Source organism: Microchirus variegatus (genome assembly GCF_963457635.1).
Source record: "Microchirus variegatus genome assembly, chromosome: 2".
Taxonomy (NCBI): Eukaryota; Metazoa; Chordata; class Actinopteri; order Pleuronectiformes; family Soleidae; genus Microchirus; species Microchirus variegatus.
The window spans coordinates 7,920,447-7,947,223 of record NC_139803.1 but is presented as its reverse complement, the minus strand read 5'-3'; the positions used below and the strand labels follow the sequence as shown (position 1 = coordinate 7,947,223).

At 39.9% G+C, this 26,777-nt stretch overlaps 1 protein-coding gene across 1 annotated transcript in view; it reads right to left on the bottom strand.

Annotated features, from left to right (window-relative positions):
* Window positions 1-26,777, bottom strand: part of jade2 (jade family PHD finger 2) — a gene marked incomplete at its 3' end in the record, with an annotated part of 121,509 nt that overhangs the window by 82,899 nt on the left and 11,833 nt on the right. Inside the window, exons 2-4 of the mRNA XM_083910296.1 lie at window positions 25,392-25,455; window positions 22,824-22,912; window positions 7,591-7,748 (exon numbers count right to left, since the gene is read on the bottom strand). Coding sequence (XP_083766422.1) covers window positions 7,591-7,748; window positions 22,824-22,912; window positions 25,392-25,455 — 311 coding nt within the window. The remainder of the gene's footprint in view (window positions 1-7,590; window positions 7,749-22,823; window positions 22,913-25,391; window positions 25,456-26,777) is intronic.

The following is a 26,777-nucleotide window of genomic DNA, read 5'->3' as shown; positions in this document are numbered from 1 at the left end:
ATTAATCAACAAAATCATTGTGTATACTTTGTTTTTTTTTACTAATACAGTCTTTGAGTCAGTTGGAAATGTGATAGGATATAATATAGAAAAACACTTAGACCATATCCAGTTCCCGACCACACTAAGTAACCAATGTAATGCACTATATTTAAAGATGAACACTTTTCTCAAGCGTTTAAAGAATTTAAAAAACATTTCCTCCAAGAGTCTAACAAGATAGAAGCGAGAAAAGTGAATTATAAAATCTTCTGTCCTCACTGCATTCAATGATTCACGTCAACAACTGAATTCAAGGTTATTACAGTTAATGAAAATTAATAACAAATAACAAAAATGAGAGTTAAAAGAAAAACGATAATGAACTGAAACTGAATTGTGTAATTTTATCTCATAAATAATCCTTTTGGGTTCATATGAAGTGTGTTTATTTGTTCTCTGCCGGCATGTGTCTCATGAATAATTCATTAGTATTTAAGTTGTTATTACTCTATCGCATTTGGTGGTTCATTTGTCCTCATACATCATAAAATGTATATCTTTGACATCAATGACATCTTTTGTTGGGTTTTTAAGGCAAACAATGCTTATTATTATGACCTTTTTGCATCTTGTACCAAAAAGGTATAAAGGTAAATAAAAGGTAATTTAAAAACTAATTAAAACTAACTCATTTTAAAAAGAAAAAGGTCAAAACTATTATAATCTTACTTTTACTCTTTAAACCCTAACAAACTAAAGTGCTCAGCGATGCATCTAACTCAAAAGCATCAGGTTGACTTTTATTTCATCATTATAGACCTATTTAAATCTAATCAGATAATCTGCTCTCTATATGTGTTACCTGTGATTAAAGCACAGCTTTGTGTTCACAAGAAGAAGAAGAAAAAAAAAAATACTCTCTCTCTTAAATGAACCAATTAGCTCTTTAATGAGCAAATCACTTCCTTAGCAGCATGTTTGTCTTTGCACAGCACTTGAACTTGTTAGCCGCGAGTATTTATGGCACCATACCATTTTCTCTCATTAATATGAGCATTTATAATCGCACTTATTGAGTCTTAACGACCGCTCAGAGCACTTAACGCCGTGAGCATATTTACACATTTACTTTACATACAGCGCTGTTCAATCACTCATTATATTCTCTGTTTGAAGTCCAATGTCTCGAATGGTTAGAAATCTATATACTTAAAGGTTTACTTGAGTAAAAGTAAAAGTATTTTACCAGAAAATTATTTTGGGAGAAGTTGAAGTCACTCTTTATTAATTAGCCTCTTCATTTTGGGGTCCCTGCTCGAAAATGACATGTCCAAACTAAATAGCGTATTTCTCTGCAATTACAAGCTCTACGTGAATTATCTAGGTATCAGAATAAAGATAGCCCTTGTGAGATTCCTTCAGAAGTGGAAGTAAGCTCCACTGTCAATGCCACTGTGTCAGAGTAAATGCAGGTAGAACCCAGCATAAATAAAGGATTGTTTTCCCTCACCTAAAATAATATTACATTTTGAAGTAAATATCACCATCAAAAATATTCAGTAGGAGCTTAAAAACTCAAGAAAGTCATGCAACAACAAGTGGACATGAGCTGTGTAAAGACTGATGATGCTGAAGTGATGCAGAGCAGAATTACAGAGGTTTTAGTAAAGAGATTTTTAGGCGTTCTCCAATTTGGCACAATCTGGAACAATTTGGCACCGTTTGGCACGTGTGCCATTTGCGTTTTCTTCGGTAACAAATAATTGAACCCAGTTAATTTTGTTTACAAGTCACTGTTGGTCTAAAATAAAACTTAATATTAATTGATATAAATATTACATTTATATTCATGTAAAACCATACAAAAAGGAATAATCCTCTTGTATTTGTGCACTGGTGGACGGAGCATCGTCCCACAGGAGCGCTTCAGTCATCTAAACCGCCGTGTAGCGCCACTGATGTACGCACTCGCATCAGTGCTCGTGTCGCGACCTTTAGTCGGCTGTTTGTCTCCGTCAGAAACTGCCGCCACATTTATCCAGGGTGTTCCTCACGCTCTCTCTGTGTCTCACAGTCAAATATTTGAGTATTTCATCATTACATTTCTCCAAGAACGGGAAAATAAATACCAGATTTCTTTCTTTCAAACGGCTGCCAGTGAAGGATACATTTCTTAAAAGGTTCACTTGCCAGATTCACATATCAAACAAGTTATAAAAAAAACCTCAAATTACACAACGAGAGACACTTGCAGTTGATTCAGTTGAGTTGATAAGGATTTTACTTCTTTAATAGATATATTTGAAGGTAAAATACTGATATATCTGTCAACGTGACTGTCTAATTGTGCATTGGGAAAGAAAGCTAGTTAGTAATGTGTCAGAAAGCAGCTACCATTGCTTTACTGACTTCGCCTGGATCTAATCATCCTTCATACTTCATAAATCTTCTTGTTTTTCCTGATTCATCTCCTCCTCTCGTGTAGAAAGAAACCTGTTTTTCTTGCTGATTATTTTTTTTTTCCCCCACCGTGGCTACTAACACGGTCGATATTATCTGAAACAATACAAATAATTCACAAGTGAAATATGTAATTATTTCCAGATTGAGTGATTTGAAGTGTCCCAGTCTGGGCCAAGAGTCTGTGTCGAGCAGTTACGCACACATAAATGTGATTATACTGTGGCTTTGATTCTCTTCCTTCACTGGAGTCAAACTTCAGGGCGTTAAGTGGATCGCGTAATCGGTCTTTGCCGATTTTTTCGGGTCATGACGCGAAAGCGATAATGAAATCGAGATCTGACACCAAACACGATAATGAGCTACAGTCAACTTCAGTGGCTTCCTCTAAGCGAACAGGGCAGAGGATGGAAAAGAGCAACTAAAATAACATTAATATGGTGCTACAACATTGTTATTTGCATCAAATTGACGATAATAACACATAAAACGGTGTTTTATATAAAATAAGAATGATAGTTTGTTGCATTTAGGAATTTTAAGAAGTACAAAAAGAAAACTGTTGACCGATCATTGCTGTTTATGCCCAACTGAATCTTTTCCCCCGCTCAATCACTTCATTGGTGAGTGTCCAGGCTAATTACAGTCACACAACCAGCCAATAATACTCTGTAACATGCTACAAATCCAAAAAGTACAACATTAACATCTCAACAACTCACTGAATGTTTTTCCAGGAGTTTAAACTGACATAATATCTATGTCTGTGTGTCGTTAGCAGCCAGCGACAGATCGTCATAACACACGTGCAGACAAATCGTTAAAAATGAAGAAGTTTTAAAACTGGCCGAGTGTTTTTATGCAATAAATATACTTGTTTTTTCTACATAGTGCATGTGTATACATTCACTGAGTGATGTTTATTTTCCTTTTCTGTGTGTTTAGAGACTGTGTTTGGCAGAATTTCACCAAACCAGTGTTTTATTTACATTTAAAACATCTTAAAAATCCATTCAATCTTAAAACAAGTACAATTTTAAATGGATGTAAACTTAATAATTTGAGTGCAACTGAAATAGAGCTGAAACGATTACCAGAATAATCCATTTATTAATCCGTTTGAGGGTTTTTACATGATTAAATCAAGATTTCTGATCGTTTTAGCTTCTTAAATGTGAATACTTTCTGGCTTCTTTGCTCCGTATAACAAAGAAATCATTACAACTGAATATTTTTTTTGTTTGTGGACAAAAACGAGACATCTCTCTTCTCTTCTCAAGTCGCTGAAGTATGAGAAACGTGAGAAAATGGTGAATAAACCACCATAAAACCTTTCTGTTAAGTTCTTGGCCAAACAAAACCAGCACAAAGAACCATCTCCATGTACCGCGCGTGTTGATATTGCGATGGAGATAAATATTTGTTGGATCGTGCCGCTCTTATCTCCGTCCTCTCTCAGTGTTTGCACACTCTGGTCAAGGCTTAAAAGAGTGTGACGATAACTCCAGGTTTTTATATAGAATCCAAGCTGTGCGGTCGTGATCACGGCGATCCCCCTCTGTGCTGCACGATCACCTCCATTTAAACCCCGATCTATTCACTCATTTAAACTGGGAATTCTGTAAATCACTGAGTTCTTAGTCCTGCAGCAGCACAGAAACCACATTGGTAGAAAGTCTCTGTGTGTGACGGTCACCGTTTACACGTCATTAAAAAAAAAGAAAGAAGAAGCCAGAACCACAAACAACGGGTTTACACTGACGAAGACTCAGCCACCGGTCCGAAGACAAGAAATAAAGCAATAAATAAAGTAACCGCTATCTCATTTCTTTTCATTTTGTGAAGAGGCAGAGATCTTCTTCTTCTTCTTGTGTGTGTGTGTGTGTAATTATTTCCCTCTCTGGCTCTTGCGTTGTCTTTGGGGACTGAGGCTGTCGAGCTGCTGCCAAAGCCCCATTCACTGTCTGCACATAGCCAGTGTTATGCAACGGCTAATTACTTCCACTCGGCCCGAACAAAACCATGGAAAGGAGGAGAAAGAGAGAAGGGGAGAGAGAGAGGAAGAAACAGGGAAAAAGAAACTCATAAAATGAAATAGACAGAAGGAGAGGAGTGAGGAATCATCAAGGTAGAATGTGGACGGATAATGAGGAGGAAACAGAGGTAAGGATGATGCAGAGACTGAGAGAGGAGACATCTTCTGTCCTCTGTGCTTTGGTAGTCAAAAAAAACAACCCACAGTGACCTCTTCACCGTCCACCACAACAGTTTGACCAAAGAAAACCATTCAGCAGCAGCAGCAGCCAAATCTGGTCCGAGGAGACAAATGTGGAAGAGGAGTGTTGTCAAAGCCAGACGGGCCCTGCAGCCCTTTTTTCCTCTCCAACAATTTTTGGAGATGATGTCATTATTCATAAAAAAAAAGAAAAGAAAAAGACAAATGTGTCTGTGCCTGAGGCTTCACTGGAGAGGGGAAGGAGGGAAGGTAAGGAAAGGAGATGTAAAGATGAGGAGAGGAGGAAAAGAAATGAGATGAAAATAATTAGAAGAGAAGAGAGAAAAAAAGGAAAGTTAATCTACCTTTTGCTCCCAAAAGTTTCTTAACTGAAAAATGACTTCAACGTGAGCAACATTTGGAATAAATGATGAAAAACTCTTGATAGAGGGAGGTGAACAGGTTTATGAGAAGCTCTGTTATTAACATATATAATGTTTTTACCTTATAATGATTAATTGCCCGTCTCCCTCTTACAAACTAATTTATCGTAGAACAAATAACGAGTTCACGCAATCCTGACTAAGCCGATATCACAAACTTGAGCATCTACCGATACCGATATTAGTCATTTTAGACCATTTGTGAACATATGAAGCTGTTAGCAACACATTTGTGAGTCATTTCAAAGACATCGTTCTGCAACTGTGGAACAAATATTGTTCTCCCCCAAAAAGAGGGAAAACAAAGAGCAGCAAATTCAAGACTTTTTAAGACTCTTTAAACGCCACTTGGAGGGAAATTAAAGACCAATTTCAGTATAAACAAAAACAACAAAGCTGCCAAATACACATGAGTTCAGGATAACTTTGCCCAAAATGTTTATTTCATCATAAAATGTTGTTGTTTTTTGAATAATTGTTACTTTCCAGTTGCAAAAAAATAATCCTAAAAGCCTACTTTCTATGTGCTAACATTTCCAAGACTTTTGAAAGAGGAATTCAAGACATTTTAGTGCAAATTAAGGCCTTGTTTTAAGAGCTTTTAAGGATCTGTGTGATCCCTGCAAACATGACTCAGCTAAAATGCATTTGCTGATTTGTATTTACACTTTATTTACACAGTCTGTGCACACTGAAGCACGCAATATTAAGGATTTTCAATCGGATTTCACGTTTCTATCCGTCCCCATATTCCAGACTCGTCTCTATATTCCGTGTCTGTGGAGACACAGAGTGACGCATTTTTACATTCACGACTGATGGAGACGGAAAGCGGAAACATAACAGCGATGCTAGTAAAGTTAAGGGATTAACCCTGGGTCTCTGAAACATGAGTGAGGTCATGTGTTCAGAAAGCTCTGCAGACTTCACCTGAGGCTAAAGTCTGAGCTGGTGTCTTTGTTACAGAAGTAAAAGACTTTGACCCCTTTTTGGTCACCTGACTGAACAAAGTCAGAGTCATTTCCTGTCAGGGAACATGTGGAAAAATAAGGAACTGATGATGATGATGATGACAGTAACAGGGGAAGAAGACAAAGAGCGACATCACGGCGACAGACGGAAGAACAAAGATGAACAAACCGCTGTCAGAGACGCTGACAGAGACCATCAGCTCAGTCGCACTCACATCGTCTCCGACCATAAATCACCGCCGTCGATCACCATCACACATCGTTTATCCTCACCTCTCTCTCTCTGCAGCTTCTCCTCCTCCTCTTTGTCCAATCTGCACATTCATCTCTGCGCTACGAGACTCTGATAATAATCTGTGTTTGTTTGTGTCGCAGGTGTCGACGCAGATCAACAATGACTTATGAGACGTTAACAGCGCTTTTGATCCCTGGAAAACAGTGTTTTCTTCTGCCTTCATTAAGTCTCTGAGGAGCAGGAGTTTAAACTACTTATTCATCCATCTTTTACTGCTTTATTGTGCACATTTTAATGGAAGTCTGATCAAAAACTGTCCTTGAAGTAACTAATTAAACACTTTGCACTAAACTTCACTTCAATGTTGACTTTATTTAACGTGCAAGAATGACACTGATTTTCTTATGAATCTCAAGCCCTTATTGTATGTTAATAATGCGCCAAAGGAGTTTGCTTTGATTATGACTCACATGAGACACACTTTATTTTAATATATTAAATGTTTATCCAGCTCTTTCTTCCCTGTCAAGTTCAATAGAAAGAAGAAAACAATAGAACAACATGTTTTTTGGACTCTGTTCTGTTTTGATTAACATGCAACAACAGCGTAAATCTGCTTTGAAGGTTTTTGTACTTTTGAGTTTGTACTTTTGAGTTTTCTCCACTTAACTAAACTATGTGTGTATGTGTGTGTGTGGCCTTGCAGTGCATGCCCCTGTAACAGGGCATTTAACCAGGCAGTCTGAGCATTTTCATGAGCTCCGACAAAAGCCAAACAAACCATATGGGCATGTGGAGCAGCTGCAGTAGCACCAGAGAGAGGAGACTACAGTACGAGAGTGGATGTACGTATAAGTGGGCTGGAGTAAATGCCTGCACACATCTGCCTTCCAGCTTTAGTGTGTGTGTTTGTGTGTTCCATTAACAAATATATAACACTAATAAGTGTAAGCATGCAATTTATTTTCTGTTGACTTTTTTTTCTCCGTCAAAAATGATCGAAAGCAGTTTTACGTTAATAACTCAAGTGTCAAGTGTCCAAATCCTCATAAGTGGTGGATTTCTGTAAGCGTGGGAACTCGCCCTCAGTGCCTCCGTGTTTACGGCGGTGACATAACGTCTGTGTGTGCTCCGGCCACAGCCGACAAATAACAACCCCTCTGTCCAATTACGCACACACACACAAGTGTTGTCATAAAAGGACAACATGGCTCGACTCTTTATAAATCCCTTGTTGTCACATCCTTCATGTGTGTGTGAATGTATATGCACAGTATGTCCTACCTGACCACAGGCTCAGGTATGGCCTCCAGGTTCGCCGGGACCTGGACTCCCTTCTCCCACTCCTGTCTCCAGGGATCGGAGAGCACGTAGAAGTCGTCGGTGCCGAGCTGCGCCGAGTCGGGCAGCTTCATGGCCGTGATGAAGTCGGTGCGGAACACCTGCGCGGACACAGAAAACAGGAAAAAAATCACTGTTTTGATAATCGATAAATTGGGATTAATTTTCGTATGAGCACAAAAACAAGACATCACTTCCAGGTTTGACAAACACTGATTGACATTATTCAACATTTTATGGACCAAGCGATTAGAAAATAACTGTAAGTTGCAGCTCTAGAAGAGAATGTTTGGTGGTCAAAGACAGGGATGTACAGTACAAGAGAGGAGATTAAGTATAAGTGACATCATCATCAATATGAGGGACGTATAAGGCCATGAATTCAAAGTTTCTTTTGCAGATCAAAAACACAAAGATCCACTGGCTCCGTTGCAGATTTGAGTGATTAGTTGCGTGGTTAGTTCTCGGTTGCTTTGGTAACCGCTCTGTCATCGTGTTTGATTTCCACTCCCACGCAAGATTGTGACAACAATTAAGTGCTATTGAAGAGAAAAAGGTGACAGGATTTTTTTTATTTTTTTTTCTCCGTACTCTTGTCACTTATTATGCTGTCAGTGTGGAAACTGTGCATCTTTATTTGTGCAGTGGAAAAAGATGCTCAAAGGGAACAAAACAGCAATTAAAACAAACTGACGAACTGGATTTACTGTCGGAATCACCCACTGACTCCTTCATATGGACAAAATCTGCAATAAACACACTGTGCACACTCAGGCTGTAACTAAGGACTGTGTTGATCGTTCACGAGTCATAGATTATTGAAACAACTGACAACTGCAGAGGAGCTAACAGAGATAAGGGATTTGGTGGTCGGCGTCACGCGCGAGCATCTGTTGTCACCAGAGATAAGAATCCAATCCAATCCACTTTATTTATAGAAGAGAACATTGAAAAAACAACACAGTCGCACAAAGTTCTGTACAATAACATGAACATTACATGACATAATCTCACACTCACAAGGAGACAACAGTTCTACACAACGGCCAAAGAGGAGTAAAAGATATTTTCCTTTTGCTAAATGTTGGAGATTAACACGTTTTAAGGGGTTTTTAAGTGTTTTTTGTGTCGGACGTCGCGCTCGTGACTCTTCCAGGGACGACACTCTCTGACCAATCAGTGGCGAAGTTTTCTAGACGACAAATTCATATATTCATATAAGTCATAATATCTACACACGAACAAAATCAGCTCTGCACTTTATTATTATGATTATTCTTCTAAGCCTCCTTATCCTCGCTTTATGAGCTCCTCTCCCCCTCCACCTTCTCTCCATTAACCTCTCCCCTCATCCTCCCTTTTCCATTTTCCTCCTCCTCCCACTCACTGTTTTCTTCCTTGTTCTTTCATACTTTGTTTATTTTGAGACACACACACCACACAGAGAGACATGAAGCATGAAAGGAACTGTCATAAATTAGCAGGATAATACGAGAGAAAACCTTGTGGATGAGCAGTCTTTGCACAGGTGTGTGTGTGGGAGAGCCTCACTGTATACTATATTCATTAAGACTACGGTGTGCTTTAATAAGACAACTCTGAAGACTTAAAAATAAACACGACAATTATGGAGTTTGGGGCATCGTGAATAAAAGGAGAAAGGGAGGGAGACGAGGTTGCATTAATGGAGAGAGAGAAGCAGATGATGTGCTGCTGCGTATTTATCTCCACTCTCAGAGGAGCTGATCTCCCTGACCTGACTGTGAGATAGAAAAGGAGAGGAGTGTGTGTGTGTGCGTGTGTGTGTGTGTGTGTGTGTGTGTGTGTCCTCCACTAATACACCAAAAGACACAAATGTATAAAGAAAAGCATCCTCGATTCTGCGGCTACATCTGCGTCCAAGTTGGTCCAGAGTGTTCTCCTGATTGTGCAGCTGTGTGTTTTTCTGCATAAATAACTGTGTGTGTACGTGAGAGTCAGTCTTTAAGAAATTAGTGTGTCTGCATGTGTGTATGTGTGTGTGTGATTCAGACAGAGAGCCAAGGCCGTGATGAATCTCGCCGTCCCCTTCAGCAAGAGGAGCACAGACGGAGAGCGAGGCTGATCCACTCCTCCTTCATCTTTCTCTTTTTCTGCTGCAATCTATCACTGTTACTTCATACACCGCACCAGTTTGGGTGGAGGAGGAGAGGAGGAGAGGAGGAGAGGATGAGGAGAGTATATCAGTTTTATTACTGTGTGTTTGTACAGGAATGACTGAGGCTAATTAATGTCTACGAAACACCATTACAAGCTCCTGCAGTTTTATGTTCTGCCTTCTCCTCTCTCGCTCTCATCCACCTCTCAGGTTTTTTCTTTTTTTTACTCCTCGTCATGATTGATGGCAGGCAGACAGATGGAAACGAGGACCATTATAAAAAGATGACACGACCGTGAAGACAGACTGAAAGTCAGAAAGGTAGAGGGCAGATAAACAGTTGGTGTTTACACGCACGCTAAAGAATGTTAAAACTCAAAGTCAAAAAAACACATTCAGCAGAAATAAAAAATGGAGAATAGAATCTTTCCCGAGCTGATTCGATTTCACTAACTCGTTTATCTGCCTTCAACGTCGGCTGTATTTCAACGTCGAGGCAAAAAAAAAAAAACAAAGAAAAAAAAGTACTCGGTTATTGGAAAAAGTAATGAAGAGCTATGTACTGGAGCGACAGGACAAATGTCATTAGCGGCTGATTTGGATGGACGGAGAGCGTCGTGAGCCCGAAGCGGCTTCGGAAACTCTGAAGTGGTAATTACTCAAAAAGTGCATTCTTCTTCTTCTTCTTCCATTTGAGACTTTATTTTATTTATCGCCGGGAAGACTTTCCACATCGATCAACCGTAAATACTTTGTTTTGGAGAACATCTGATTGAATTTTTCCACTTCCTTCCGTCACATTTGATAAATCAGATTTTGCTAAAAGAACACATGAGCGATGCAGCGAGGGACCGAGAAGCCTCGTCGTCATCATCGCCATCACCTATTGTGCTCTGCTGCCTGTGGATAGTCCACACGGTCGCTTATTAAGGTTTGTTTATACGCTCCCTTTAATTCCTCCTGCAGCAACAACTGCGGAAAAAAAAAAACACCTAATTATTTCCTAAAAATGCCACAGTGAAGAGAAGCTGAACGGCAACAGCTTTATTTACTCATTCCACAATCGTCTCCGTACCAGAGACACCACCGACATCTGGCTCGGTGTGTTAGAAATCAGCTGAATCATTCCAGGAATCCTGATTGGCTTCATCCTCCTCCCGAAAATCGTGACTCAGCAACAATCACAGTATCAAGTTTCTGTCTGGAGAGATCCTGCACTCATTTGCATTTTAATCGCTCAGAGGTTAATTTTTGTTACATAATTAGTTGCAGAGAGAGATCGATGACCCTCGGACTGAATGTGAACAGATTCAGCTGCTCTGGATGATGTTCCATGCTAATACACACACACACACACACACACACACACACGATCAAAACACACACAATGAGATGATGACACGAGCAGGGACTGTGGAGTGTGAAGTGTGTGTGTGTGTGTGTGTGCACTGGCATTAATACTTAGGGATCACGACTCTGTTACTTATGTCTGCACTGTCGCTGTAATGTGGAATTAAATCAACTCCATCCTTTATTAAAATGAAAACCTCTGCTATTTACTCTTCTTTACTCTAATACTGTGTGCATTATTTTACTGCTACTGTTTACGTTAGCTCTACTAACATCCACAACTAAAACCTACGTGGTCCTAATCCTCTTTTTGCAAGAACCCGAGCATAAATTATACAGTAATTACTCTTTTTACACGACACATGAACGAGCCTTTAATTGTGACTACGTACGCAGTATTGAGGGCGTGAACCCGCGATCGCTCAGGAACAAAAACCCTCACCTTGTTTCATGAGCTGCTGCCACTTCTGATTATTTCAGCAGTCTGTGTCTCTGTGCACGCGGTCTGTTTACATGTCTGTCTTATTCTGCGTGGACTCGACTTCTATCCCTGACCATCTGTGGGAGCGGGGAACGATTAGTGCTGTCTGCACAAACCACCGTTTGAAAGGAGACATTTGACTGACGATAAACTATAAACGATTACATTAATTTACACAGAGGAAGAAACACAAACACATGGATGCATATATGATCATTCCCTCCACACACACACACACACACACACACATGCTCCTCCCACACACACAACAGACCTTGTTATTATGAAGCAGCTGAGCCAGTGTTTCCTTAAAGCACAGCGCAGGTGTTTGGAAAGACCTGCTGACATCACACCTTCTTTTGACTCTTTTTTCCCCTCTTTTAAAAAACACAACAACAACAACAACAACAATCAGCCTTATTTGGAACGGATGAGAGCGAACGAGAGCTCTTCCTTCCACTTCTTACACTGTTATTATTATCAGACTGCTAAATTCTAGCAGGGAATCAAGGAACTTAAGTCGCCTGAAATAAAAAAAAATCAAATTTGATGGATGCAAAGACCATGCATGGTCAAGAAGCAAGAGTTAGAGGTCATCAGTGTCATCCGTCGTGCCCTCCGTCTTCTCCACCAGACGGGAGATAAACAATGAGCGTTTCTTCTTTGGAATCCAACTCACTACTTTTTCCTTCCATTCCATCCATGTCTAGCTCTCTCCGTTTTGGTTTTTGTTCTTCAGTCGACCAATGGGTCGTAGTAGGACTCTCACTGTGTGACGAATCCGGCCGTCACTCCCTGATTCCGTCCAGACCCTCATCCTTCGCCGTCCAGTTTGGAGTCCCCAAGAAAACCCTAAAACCCTGGATAGGCTCCTCCCTCCTTCTCACTCGGACCAAACCTTGGTAACTCACTAAGTTCCAGATCATCTTGCAGCTTCTCCTCCTCTGCTACAAGTCTCTCTCCATTCCCTTGCTCCACGCGATCTCTCCGACCTCCTCCATGTGCACCGCTCCCCCTGGAACCAGCTCTTCTTTGTCCGTCTGTGAACCCGTCTTAACGGTAACGGCGTATAAGACCACCGTTTTGGACCAAACGACCAAAAGATATCGCCTCTTCTAGTCATAGTTTCATCTGATGAAAGCCCACAAATCCCACAGCGTGAAGCCCTGGCTTTCAAACTCCACTGGGATCATAGAGATAGTCATCATCGCCACATAAGGTGCAAAAGAGCCGTAACGGCAGTTTCAGAGTGCCGCTAAAATGTATGAGAGGAGTGTTACCTCATAGCATAATTATCAAATAGTGATAAACTTATGAAAAAGGGGGGGGGGGGAGATATTTTCTGGTTGTCATGGTAACACAGCCCACTTTCCTACAACAGTAAACAGCAGTGAGAAATATTGAGTGTCAGGCCAGAGATGGAAAAGTCCTAAGTTTTCATCCAATTTATCTCAATCCTCAACCCTGGTCACAGCCTGAGTCGAGCAAAAACTCATGAAATTCATGCAACCGGGCGAGGAAAAACAAAATGCAAAAAATGTGATATTATTCTCCAAATATGAGCAGCCTGAAATAAAAAGGAAAGTTGTTGTTGTTTTATTTGCTCTCCTCTGGGCATCATGGCTACCTGGCTCTCCACAGTGCGTCATGGCAGATGTCGACACTCACACAGAGAGAAGGAGGCTAATTTTAGCAGCCACATCAGAGAACAGGGACGGGCTCTAATGATTGGCTGCTTGGAAGGTCCACAGGAGGAAGTGTGTGTGTGCGTGTGTGTGCTTGTGTGTGTGTGTGTGTCAAGTGGGTGATTAAGAGTGAGAAAAGCAAGGAAGAAGAAGACGGAGAGAGGCAGAGGCAGCGGCTGATGAAAGAATAACAGAGAGAGAAGGAGCATGAGTACAATGACTCAGTGATTTCTGCAGCAGGTTTCAACACACACACACACACACACACACACACACACACACACACACACTTTCCTTCACATGCACCTGGAATCAGGTGCTTTATGTCCATAAACGTGACACAGTGTCGTGATTCTTTGACGCTACATGAAGTTACAACAGGGCAAAGGTCACGTCTGTCAAAGCCTGAGCAGATCTGCATCACCTGCATTTGCATTATATCACTGACAACATTCTTATTTTACGGCATAAACCAACAAAATGAGGATATTATACAAGTGATGGACGTTATATAAGATATGCAAACCAAAGAATTTAGTTAAATACAGTGTAAATTAATTTATCTTGCACCATATTTTCATTCTTTAAAGAGATGAAGAGAACAATGATCACTAATCTTTTGCAAATTGATGAACTATCTCTGTTCACTATAGGTTATTTAATTATGGTTTGCTTTTTGTAAACATGTCCAGTTTCCAAATTATGAGACTACGTTAAAAATATCAATCTTGAAAAGTGCTAAAAATTCTAAATCAATACGACCTCTGATAAATCCTGCAGCACTAAATGAATAATCTATGAGTTTATGGAGAATTACAAAATGAACACATTATGACACCTACATGCATCATATAAAGGAAATTACTTTTTCATACCACATTATTCGAACCCTGATTTAAACTTTAAACTTTTAAACTATGTTTTAAACTATGTTTTAAACCAGTCAAAGAGTTTAAAACATACAGCCTACAAACACATCAGACCGTGTGAAGCAATAACCAACAGCAGAGGGCGCTGTGAGCAACGTTCTCACATTGTTTTGCAGATAACGGAAAACAAAAATGAGACATTTCTGAATATCTATATTCCTTGGAGCGTGTTCCGATGCAAACTTTGACAACGCACCTGCTTTTTTTAATTTTTATTCATTCATTATTTTTGAAGCAATGAACCCTGAAGTACACACTTTTGGATGATTCGCGGTTTCACTCGTTCTTTGTGCGATCGCTGCAGAATAAACGGCTCCATGCAGGGCAGAAAGAGCACAGACCGGAAGAAACCTTTTCAACGTGCTCCAGCTCAGGATGGATGAGAGGGAAGGAGGCATGAAAAGGAAAAACGGAGGAGGAAGTCGCCGCTATTATGCGTAAAAAAAGCGCAGCGTTGTGCTACAGCGGATCGCTCGCACATCCACGCGCTTACGCGTACTCACGCTTTTCAAACAACACAAAGGGTTTGATGGGAGCGTGAAAAGGATTTCCTCTCGCTCTCAGATCTGAAATCTCACATCCGTCGCTTGTAGAGCAAAAACAGTGAATTTCGAGTCTTTCTCCAAACGCCAGCTCCTCCTCGTCGTGATGATGCTTGTGAGCGGCGGCGCTAACCCTTCACGCCAAAAGGGCGGGCGAGCTGCCAAGGCCTCGCTCAAAGGTCACGCAATTAAGCTTTTGTTCGTCCATTCAATCAGACTTTTGACTGCGTTTGAACAGATGTGATTCTCTGACTCTCTGGCAAAGACGGAGCTCCAGCCTTTTTCCTTCATGAGTTACAGAGCGTGACTTTAAATGTAAAGATCAATATTCAGGAATACAGTAACCTTTTAACCTCCAAACTTCTACTAAACACGTTAAATATGTCATACTTGAAAGATGGTAAATGCATGTTGAAATCATGCAAATGCATATTATGGATTCCTATTAGGAGCAGGATGCAGACATAGTGCAACTCACTGTATGTGATGTGTATGAGGTTGGACACTGGTGATTATAAGTTATAGGAGAAATATTTGTTCATTATCATTTTCTTTTGTCGTTTATTTCCATTTTGTAAATCACATTTATCCTTTTTGTGTCGTATTTGTCTTGTGCACTGTTGTCATTATGTGACTTGTTCTAAAAACTCAATAAAGAAAGTGTTTAAAAAAAAAAAAAAAAGTATTAAAGTATTTAGTGTTAGTATTATAGGTCTGTATTTACATAGCGTTTTTCTAATACTGATGACCACTCAAAAGCAGCTTTACGCGACAGTTTTGACATTCACCCATTCATAACCATTGGCAACATAGGGATAAGTGCTTTGCCCAAGGACACATCGGCATGTCGACTAGCAGAGCCGGAAATCGAACCGACAACCTTCAAATTGATCATTCGATAAATGAATCGTCAAATATCTTGGTGATCTGTGTATATTTTTTCAATAATTAAAACAACTTTTTCTGTTTTTTCAGCGTCTTAAATGTGAATATTTTCTGCTTTCTTTGCTCCATATATAAGAAAGAAATCAGTCGAACTGAATCTGAATGATGTGTTTGTGGATAAAATAAGGACATTGGAGAACATCATCACGTCCAGGTTTGGTAAACACAGATCACCTGATTGTTTTCTGGCATTTTACAGAGCAAACAAGCACAACAACAAGAATAAATCGAGAAAATAATCTACAGATGAATCGATTAGAGAGCGTATATAAGAAGTCTCCTATAAGACCTGAAAACTGTAACGATGGACCAGCTCAGCAGAGCTTCTTCTTTGTGACTCCCAGGAGTCAAAGTGTGTAAAATCAAGAATCTGAAGTCAGATTTCCTCACTGTCAGAGAGAGAGAGAGGGCAAACACGGTGAGAAATCCTGCCCTCAATAAATGACGAGTTAAAAAACTGGGTCACTGACAAGAAAGAGTGAGGGAGACTTAAGAGGCAGGAGGGATAAACCAATTTCCCCCACAGAGGCTGATGCAAATATCAGTCTTAGCGTGGCAGACTCAGGCTCAGACGACGACGACGGCGACGACGTGGTGAAATGGCAGAAGCTGAAGCTGGGGAAGATGTGACCCAGTTTTTTTTTGGAAATGTTTTTTTTGTGGCATGAAAAAAAAAGAAGAAGAAAAACTACCAAAACAACTCCATGATTAATGGCGCTGTGAGAGTGCGCTGCCACTTTGAGTCACTTGTTGTGCGTTTCATCTGCTCAGCAGGGTTTAGAAAACAAACTCAATCTAAATATCACTTGATTTATTTTTAAATTCCGCTCTGTGACCAAACTCCACCCATCTGGTGCTCCTCTATGTGTGTGTGTGTGTGTGTGTGTGTGTGTGTGTGTGGGCCAAAGTAAACAGTGTGACTTGTGAACAGGAGTCTGCTGCAGATTCTTATAATAACACACCGTGACCTGTGCAGTGACATCACATCAACGCCCTCTCTCTGAGACGCAAAGAAAACCCTGAGTCATTCATCGTAACAACAGCTCATTAAAACATCATTAAAAAAAAAAAAACAATGACCTGTGTGTTCCAGAACTTTTGGTATTAAACTCTCACTTTGCCTCTAGTGGATTTATTTTATTATTGAGTCATCTTTCATATAGTTTATCAATTAATTAAATGACCTTTTGGTCCATAAAATTCAAAAAATGGTAAAAAAAAACAAAAAACATAATAGTATACTCAAATAGCTTGTCTGCAAAGCATATATTTTAAGTTTTAAGTCAAATAGGAGCAGTAAAAGAGAAAATATTCAAATTTATAAAGAAAAAAGAGTGTGTTTTATTGTTATGGATTATCAAAATAAAAATTGCATCCCTATTTTTGACACAAAAATAGATTTTCATATGGAACGGAATGAAATGTGGGCTCAAGATTAGATAAATACGTTGTTTTACAATTATCTTTATGTCTCTGTTACGACAAAGACTTTCTTTGCACAGCAGTTTTTCAGGAAGCCGTGTGTGCCTCGATGGCGTTGATAGACGACAGAGTCACGCGCAGTCGACCGACACAGAAAAGTGATATGATCACACACACACACACACACGCACACACACGCACACACACACACAGATACTGAAACCTGCACCGATGAAAACTTCAAAAACCACCGCCTCTGCTCTGCAACACAGCAGAGAACAAACATTGTTAAACATATTGTTTTTTTTTTGTTTTTTTTAATTTATTTAACAATGTTCGTCTTTTTAGTTTTGCAGGATTCTCCGCCCACTCATACACTTTTATTTTACTGTCCTTTATTTCTTCATCATCATCATCCATTACATTAGAGTTTATTCAACTTAGTTGTATATATTATGGTACAGTATTTAGCTTTTAAAGGTGCAACAAAATAAAGGTGACCGATTGATGATTGGTGATATGAGAGGGAATGGTCATTTTTACTTAATTACTCTCATTTTCATCTGAATAACATATTTAAAATGATATTTGTGCAGATCCATGAGACACAGAGATGTTTTCTTCAGTCTGTCAGGACAATATTTCACCTAAAATAGTCATTTGACCAACAATAATTCACAGTTTGCTCAGTTATTTGTCTCTGGACGCTGCACCGACTTCCATTCATTTGGCACTTACTCCAACTTTAACCATAACAACTACTGGCCCTAAACCTGACCTCATCCTAACCCATACAACATGTCTTCAGCTTAAAATACAATAATTTGCCTTATGCAGACTTAATTTAATCTCCATAATCCAGAAAACAAGCAAACACGAAGAAGACGGAGAATAAATGCTGACACAAACGACTGCTCATGACAAGGTCAAGTATTACGCCTCATCTGACAAGTGCAGTTCAGTTTACCTCGGAAACCAAAGACGTTTATGTTCCAGGCCACAAAAATAACGGTCCGACACTTCATGAAGACTTTGTAACCAGTTTATCGACGTTCTTTCTCAGTTTCATTCACGTGTTGACCCAGATACACTGATCTAAGAAGCCTTAAACTCTGACACAGAGTAAACACTTTGACTGTCAGGGGGAAAATCCAGATACATAAACGCTGGTTTCGCTGTTAACAACACTTTTATCCATTTAATCTTCATCATAATCTCACATCACATCTGTGGACTTCTCTGGCTTTCCTCCATCTTTAGCGATGAACCCTCTCACCCGTCATCCATCCCTCACTCCATTGCTCCTCACACCCTCGGCTTCCTTATCTTTACATCCATCATCCCTTTCTCGTCACTCCCTTCTCTGTCGACGTGTTTGAGCACAGGTGAGCGAGGGGAGCGACCACTGACGGTTGAATAATAAGGAAAAGTAGTGTTTTTTTTGCATGAGTGTGTGTGTGTGTGTGTGTGTGTACACGCTCCAACACCAAGCTGCTGTTGCCATGGAGTTTCACAGCTGTTTCTCACAGAGCCTAATGAGTTACAACAGCTGCTCGTCTGCTAGGACACATATATGTATATGTACATGTATATATATAGTACACATGGTTACGAATTCCAGAGAGTTTGTTGCTGGCACCAAAGAGGGCATCATCATCATCATCCTCATCATCCTCATCATGACTGACAGTGATCCACCGCTAACATCCGCACATCTGGACCAATAATCCAGCTGCTGCCTCAGAGAACAATGACTCTGAGCTGAGAAGTTGCTTGAAAACATTTTTTGGAGAATGCTTCGCAGAGTTCGTTGTAAAAATGCCCCGAGGAAATTTTCCCAGTGTCTTAATTTGAACTGCAACAAGCAATAAGGCAGAAAGTGAGGGGAGACTAAAGCTGTGTGAGAGACACATAGAGGGCTGGAAAACCACTGGAGATTCTTTAAAAAACACCCAAATTGACAGATTACACATTAATCAAACATGGTTATTGATGACGTTCATCTGTTGTCACTTTGTCACACCTATAACAAAACAAATGTGGCAACACAAACGTTACACAGGGTTCCTACAGCTTAAAGCAAGTTCAATTTAAGTCTTTTTAAGACTTTTTAAGACTTTTTAAATGCCACTTAGAGCGAAATCTTAAGACCAATTTTACAGTAAACAAAAACAACAAAGCTGCTTTTTGCCGAAAAAAGTTATTTCAACTTAAAACCACCTAAAACCAACTTTCTGGTCCAGTGCATCTACTTTTATTATTATCTATAATCATAAAAGTCTACTTCCTATGTGTTAACACTTTAAAGAGAGATTTAAGACATTTTAATATGAATTAAGGCCTTGTTTTTAAGGATCTGCATTCTGCAGGAAGCATGTTATCGTGCAAATGTGAGAACAATATCCTCCAAAGTGCAAACGGATGAAAACCAGCACAACATGCGACTTCATTTCTCTTTTACTTTAGTGTTTCCAGCCTCGATGAGAGAGAAAATGCTGCAGCGACTTCACCAAACACCACTCACACCTAAACACACACACACACATATATATGAATATAACTGTATATGCTCAAGTAAACAATGAGGCCACAGAGAAAGTGTTGCACCTGCTCCACCATCATGTACTCTGGCAAACCCTGACAACACCACTTCCTCCCCACGCTGCACCGTGAGCTCGTCCTCATCTCACTTCTTCTGCGACAACAGACTTTGTAAGAAAAAATCTTTAATGACTGTCACATAATATTTTTGACTGGCATGGAAAGTTCATCACTAAAAAAGTCCAGAAGAGAAAAATACCCTGCGATAGCGAGAAGAGCGACTCTGCTTGTCGTTGTACAGTCAGAACTGACCTGATGAAAATGCAAAATCAATCATTCACTCTTCACATAGTCTGCAAAAAACACCTCCTCAACTCTTTCTAAACCAACAAAACACATCATACATGCATCAAAATAAGCTCATTCATTCTCAACACTGGCATTTAATGATGTTTTAATCTCTTCTGACCAAACACAGATCACCTGTGTGGGTTTTAAGCTGCAAAATGCACTCAGTCTGTGTTTGAAATCATAATCGCTAGATTTTATTGTCAGTATTTTTCATGTTATTTTGTCTGGACTTTGAGCAAATTGTGTTAATATTTGAAAAATGTGCTGCTAAAGTGCAGTGTTGTGCAGGTGTTTTGTAAAAACATGCAAATGAAACAACGAATTTGGTTAAAGAGTTTCCCTTCCATGTTGTGCGGCACAAAATTTTAATACCACAAACCTGAAAGAAAAAACCCAGAGTGCTAAAATTGTGTGTGTGTACGTGTCAGTGTGTGTGTGTATGTGTGTTAGGGGATTTCTCTGAAGAAGACAAGCTTTGCTTTTGTCAGAGGAGACGAAGAAGAAGCTGCTTAACACATTAAGACCAGATGTGACATATTATGTCTGCGTCTCTCCCTTTAAGAGCCATATGACACACACACACACTTCATATATAACATTTAAGACATGTGACATATGAAATGCATTATGTTATTATTATTTTTGTGATTTTCTTGGTGTGGTATAAGTGAGAAAAAAGGTTTTAATGGAGCACAGACAGTGACTAAAAGGATGAAAAGGAACAACACTGAAGACGAGAGGGTGAGAATTTGATCTGACGTAATAAAGTCAATTAAAAAGAGCTCAAACTTCATATCTGGGTGTCCAAACTCTTTAACAAGGGCAAGATCTGATAGTGTGAAGATTCCTGGGGGCCAGCAGTGAAAGTAACACAAAAATGCACTGTTTTATCATAATTGTATATCCATCATCATATCATTTTTAAACAGAAAATCTAAGCCACACAGGAGACAACAAATGAGGAAAAACTGGGTTCTATACGTATATATAGATGAGAAAGTAAGGAATTAATCTGCAGACTCCGCTGTTGTGAGTGAATATTGGTGAGGAACATCCAAATATATTCAAAGAAATAAGATTTTATGTGATATTAGTTGGAAAAACCACTTAACCCTAACCATTTAAACTCCTACCTTTTCAACAACCTCAAATCTCTGTCCTCACCTAAAAAAAACATGTCCTTCTTCCACCGAAAAAAAAAAAAGCCCTTGAAACCACTTTTGAGAAAAGTCTGGAGTGAAAGGCTCGCAAACAAAGGGCACAGATGGAGACGGCTCATTTTTAGAATAATGTGCTACAGCGTCATTACACACTACTCGCCATTCGCCACACGCTCCATAAACGTGTGGATAGTGTTTAATAATCTCCATTAATATTCAACACAAAGTTTAGTTGTTGTTTATCTTCTGCTTAGATTTCTGACATTTAAGAGTCTTGACCTTTTGTGATGTAAAACTTAACTCAGGACGCGTCACACACTGACAGCAGCAACATCTGCTGTGTCACTGAATTCACTGATTAATAAAGAGTTTGTCAATTTATTCACTAATTGATTACTCGTTGCAGCCCGAGTGAAAATGAGCAGCAATGTTGTTGTTGTGCGTCGAGAACGAGACCAGAGGCTGGAACAGAAGCTCAGATCCTGCCAACGTTCACACCTCCACACACGGCTGAACGTCTACGTTCCAGTTTTTCAAAAATGTGGGTCAGACTCAGCCGAGAAGAACCTCAGAGTCTATATTTCAGTCATGAGTTTTCCCACATTTCAGCCTCCAAAAAAAAGGCAGAAAAATCGCTGTAAAACATCTTTTTTTTCTTTCCTCAATGGACGAGCGGCGGAGCTCGGAGTTCTGAAAGGGAACGTGGCCCCTGGCTCTTCAGCTGAGGCCCGGGTCAAAGCAGAGAGAGAGAGAGCTACAGTAGTAATTACTGAGAGGCTGATTGTTGACAGGACCTTCCAACAGCCTGTGGTTAAGAGGATGGAGCTGAAGGGGGAGGAAGCTTCAAATGCACAGGAATGACAGATGCTCTCCTCTTATGACTGTTACTTTGGGACGGTTCAGAGGGCGAACGCATCCCACGACCAAAGAAACCAAACATTTGTGCAGTCACACAGACACTTTTTGACATTTTGAGTCAGGGAAACATTAAGACATCAAATTACAGCTAATTACCCACTAACGTTCATCATTACTTGATTTATTTTGTGGAATGAAACTTTTTTTGGACGTGCTGCTTCCCTCATTTCTCAGACTGGAGTCCAAGTTATTTTTGGAGTGAAACATTTTCTTGATTTAAAAGAGCAAGTTGTCCTTTAAACGGATTTGAACCCACTTCACTGACAGAGTGGGAGGAATGTGTGACTGTGGCAGCCACTGTTTTATTTTCCACCCGCGTTCATGCCAGCGTCTTCCTCGCGGCGGTCGTTTGAGAGCTCATGGGAAACGTTCTGGGATGTTCTAACCCCCGGTGACAGAGACGGCTGTATTTACATTGGACGGAGTCGGGAACTGATATATACACTAAAGCTCTCGTAATCTCCAAACATGGAAGGTCTCTAATCATCCAATTTGCTGTTTGCACTTTTCCCCTGATTTCCTACACATCCTCAGCAGCGCTGCAATTACGTTTGGACAACTGGTTGCAACCGAGCGCATCCAGAAACCTTTAGGATTTCTCCACACTTCAACAATGAAGGCCATAAACGTTGCAGAAAAACCCAACAACCAGACAAAATGTTGGCCACAACAAATATCTGAAACTGTGACTGTTTTCAATGAAACCAGCTCTTACCTCGGATGGTTTCTTGTGCTGGTGGCGGACCCACGTGCTGCTGCTGGTGCCCATGTTTTTGGACGACCTGGACCACGAGGTCACCTGACCTGGAGCGGCGGACAAAAAAAAACGTAAAAAATTAGCACCGACACGAGTGTTCCAACTCACGTGAGGGCAGAGCATAAAGCGTAAAGGCCTTAATGTGGGTTTGATTTGTTAAGAATGTGTATTCATGAGTGCAAAACACTGATCTTTAAGTGGGTAAAATGAAGAACAGGGGCCTTGGCTGCGGATCAAACTTCATGCTCACGGAGGAGAAACTTTAAATTTGCATCAGAATGAGTTTATAGTGTTCATATAATCTGGTTAAAGACCCTGGGTCACGACCGGGTCGGAACCTGGTGTGTGTTCCTGGGTTTTGTGATGTGAATTAGAGCTGCAGCTCAGGATTATTTTCATAATCAACTAATAAGTGGATTATTGTTGTTTTCACCGGAGTTCGTGTCTGTCTGTCTGTTAAATTTTCGGTGTGATCCGTAGATGCTATCACTATTTTTATCACTATTTTGTGGGGAGCTGAGCTGCCTTGGCAGAGGTCTGCGCTCTCCGAGTGCTTTTCTAGTTTTCTCGATTTGGTTCATAAAATGTCAGGAAATGTTAAAAAACGTTGATCAGTGTTTGTCAAACCTGGAAATTACGATGTTCTTGAACGTCTTGATTCAGTTTTGATGATTTCTTTGTTATGTGGAGCAAAGAAACCAAGAAAATATTCACATTTAAGAAGCTAAAACAATCAGAAATCTTGTTTTAATCATGAAAAAAGCTTCAAACCGATTATGTGTGTTGGCCTGATGGACCTGAGTCAGCTGGGAGTGACCCCTGTGACCTCTCATGTGGAGGACAGAGCACCAGACGATGGACGGACGTTGCAGCAGCAGCAGCAAGGGAAGGGAATTTATCAAAGCTCATCAAAAGTGGTCGAAATAGGACGTGGACAGTGTTTAAATACTTAGACTTAAACTGATGTGGATCTATTAGAGAGCGTAATAAGTAACGACAACATAAAGTTACGCAGTGGAGTTCACTGTGGTCCTTTTACAAGCTCATTAATACTCAACCTAATGGCCATTAAACAGACAATGAAGCCAATATCACGCCCACCTCTTCAATCAGCGGCACACTTACGTACATACGCCGACATGAAGAGAAGAAGCATTTTCATTCATGCTGTTATAACAACATACTTTATTTTCTCCGATCACAAACAGAAAGATTCAAAAGCGTGTTTTCATTTGTGCTCTTTGAAGAAACAGGCGTCGCATTTGGTAATTAAATTACCTCACAGTGGCATGATGACGGGAAACAAATTTGCCAACACTTTGTAATATAGCACATTGTAACCATGACTCTGTGTGTGTCTGTGAAGTGTGTGTGTGTGTGTGTGTGTGTGTGTGATGCCTCCCACTCAACATATTTCCCCTCTCACCACAGCAGCGCTGCCACTGCGCTAATTTTACTCGTGACGTCTGAACAACTCACACACACACACACACACACACACACACATAAACACAGAAATAATATATGGGGCTGCAAACACACACATGTATTGAGCACATATGCATCACCCACACACACGTTTGGCCCACGACGACACATTTAAAAACACACTGACACAACATTTACTGCCACAACAGGAGGAAGAGGAAATGTAAGTTGAGAGCCATGAGTGGATAATGATTTCAAATGATTCTCCTCTCAGCTCTGCTCAGAGTGAGAGGTGGAGCGACGGCAGAAATCCAAACCGAAAAGATATTTATTCAGAATGGCTTTTAACACGCAGTGTTTTTACTGCTGTGTCTGTCATGCTTTTATTTTGTAAAGTACATTACAATTAGAGCTGCAGCTAACTATTATATTCATAATGGAGCCATCGTTTGGTCCATAAAATGTCAGAAAACGTTAAAAAATGTTGATTCATTTTTCAGTTATTCAGTTTTAATGATTTCTTTGCGATACGGAGCAAAGAAATGCAGAACATATTTATTTACGACAATAAAATGATCACAAATCTTGTTTTAATAATAAAAAAAACCCTCAAACTGATAAATCGATGATCAAAAGATGTAATAATTGATTATTCGGGTAATTGTTTCACCCTAAACGACAATATAACTCTAGTTTAAAGAGGGGGAAAACGCTGATAGATGATTAATCTACACATTTATATTGTTAACAACCATAATAATTACAAATCCTGGTCCAAAAGGACAAACTCTTTCACACCTCATTATTTTTGAGGTTTGGATGAAACTGAAAAAGTCTGAAGGTTTTGGACCAAATAAGTAAAGTGTGAGAGTGAATCTAATGAACAGGAGTGAGACAGTGTGTATGTGAAGTGGAGTAGAATCACTGAGTGTAGTTGACTGTGCGGCAGTAACACAGAGACTCTGCTTCTCTGACACTTTAGCTTTTTATTCTTTTTTCCTCTCTCACACACACATACACAGACACACACACACACACACACACACACACACACACACACACACACACACACACAGAGTGAATCCCGCTCTAACTTACTGTCAGTGGTGTCAGAGTCATTGCTGCTCGTCGAGTATTTCCTCCTCTTCTTCTCGCTCTCCATCTGTCGAGGAAGAGAAAAGTGAAAAGTGAAAAGTTAGAAGAAAACACAGGAAAAAGCGTTCATGGCAATAATGGCAGTGACGACACCAGGATGTCAGGACACACAGACGTGATCACCATTGACTGTAAATAAGACTGTAAACTGTGACTCCGTCTTTAATGACCCCTGTATCAGCTGAGTGTGGCATCAAACCGACATAAATCAGGTTCTTCTGTCTCTGTCACACTGAGATGCTGATGTAAACACAACAACACTTCACAATGTGACACACAACAATGCTCCCATTTTTCATACTATTTACTGTTTTAAGTGACAGTGACAAAGCAGAGGAAACAGTGATGCATCAGCACAATGAAACAGCACAGGGTTGACTGACTGTGGGATTAAAAATGTGATGAATCTGCCTCCATCAGGGATGAAAATACACAACAATTAATTTATCAAACACAGTTCACCTTATTTCACAACAACAGAAAATTAACTTTGCTCTGTTCAGAGACAGAGAGGAGCAGGCTTTTTTGCCATCCGGAAACTGTAAGCGGCCGCTTCATATGGATGGAATATATAATTTCTCTGTGCGCAGGTTCATCCCCACATTCGACGAGGATCGAGTGCAGTCGCGATGAAATACAGGGTTGCGAATCGATGAGATCCGAGTAGATCTTAGTAAACCGTTGACAGATTCTCAAGAGCGCACTTTTCATTGTTTTTACTCCGTGGTCTCAGTACAGTACAGTACGTCCCCAGGACGCCCGGACGCCCTGCTGGCTAAAAGCCTGGAGAGGAGACTTAAATGAGAGCAATAAGTACTGGACTCAAAAATAACTGTTTAGCAAATATTATTAGATACCAAATCTACGTCTAATTCAATTATGCGCACAGAGAAAAAGAGAGATGCTGACTATTCAACTAGTTTTATAATGGATTAAACAGTTTGAGTGTCTTTTAAAGAATTAAAACACAATTTCTGATCTATATAAACTCTTTTTACTTCATTTTAGGACCTGACAAATTATTTTATTCTACCGTTTAGTCTCCTTTTACTGAATTTAACTTTAACTATTTTACTGCACCTATTATTTGCCCATGTCCTAGTTCATCTTATAGTACTTTTATTTATGCATTTTCCGAATCGATAACTGAATTAATTGTCTTAATTAATTGTCAACTATTTTGATAATCTATCCGTTTGAGTGTTTTTTTAAAAGATTTAAAGACGTTTTTTGGTTTCTTTGCTCCATATATATCATAGAAATCATATAACGGAATCATTTTTATCAAACAATTACTCGATTAATCAAGAAAGTAATCCTTAGTTGCAG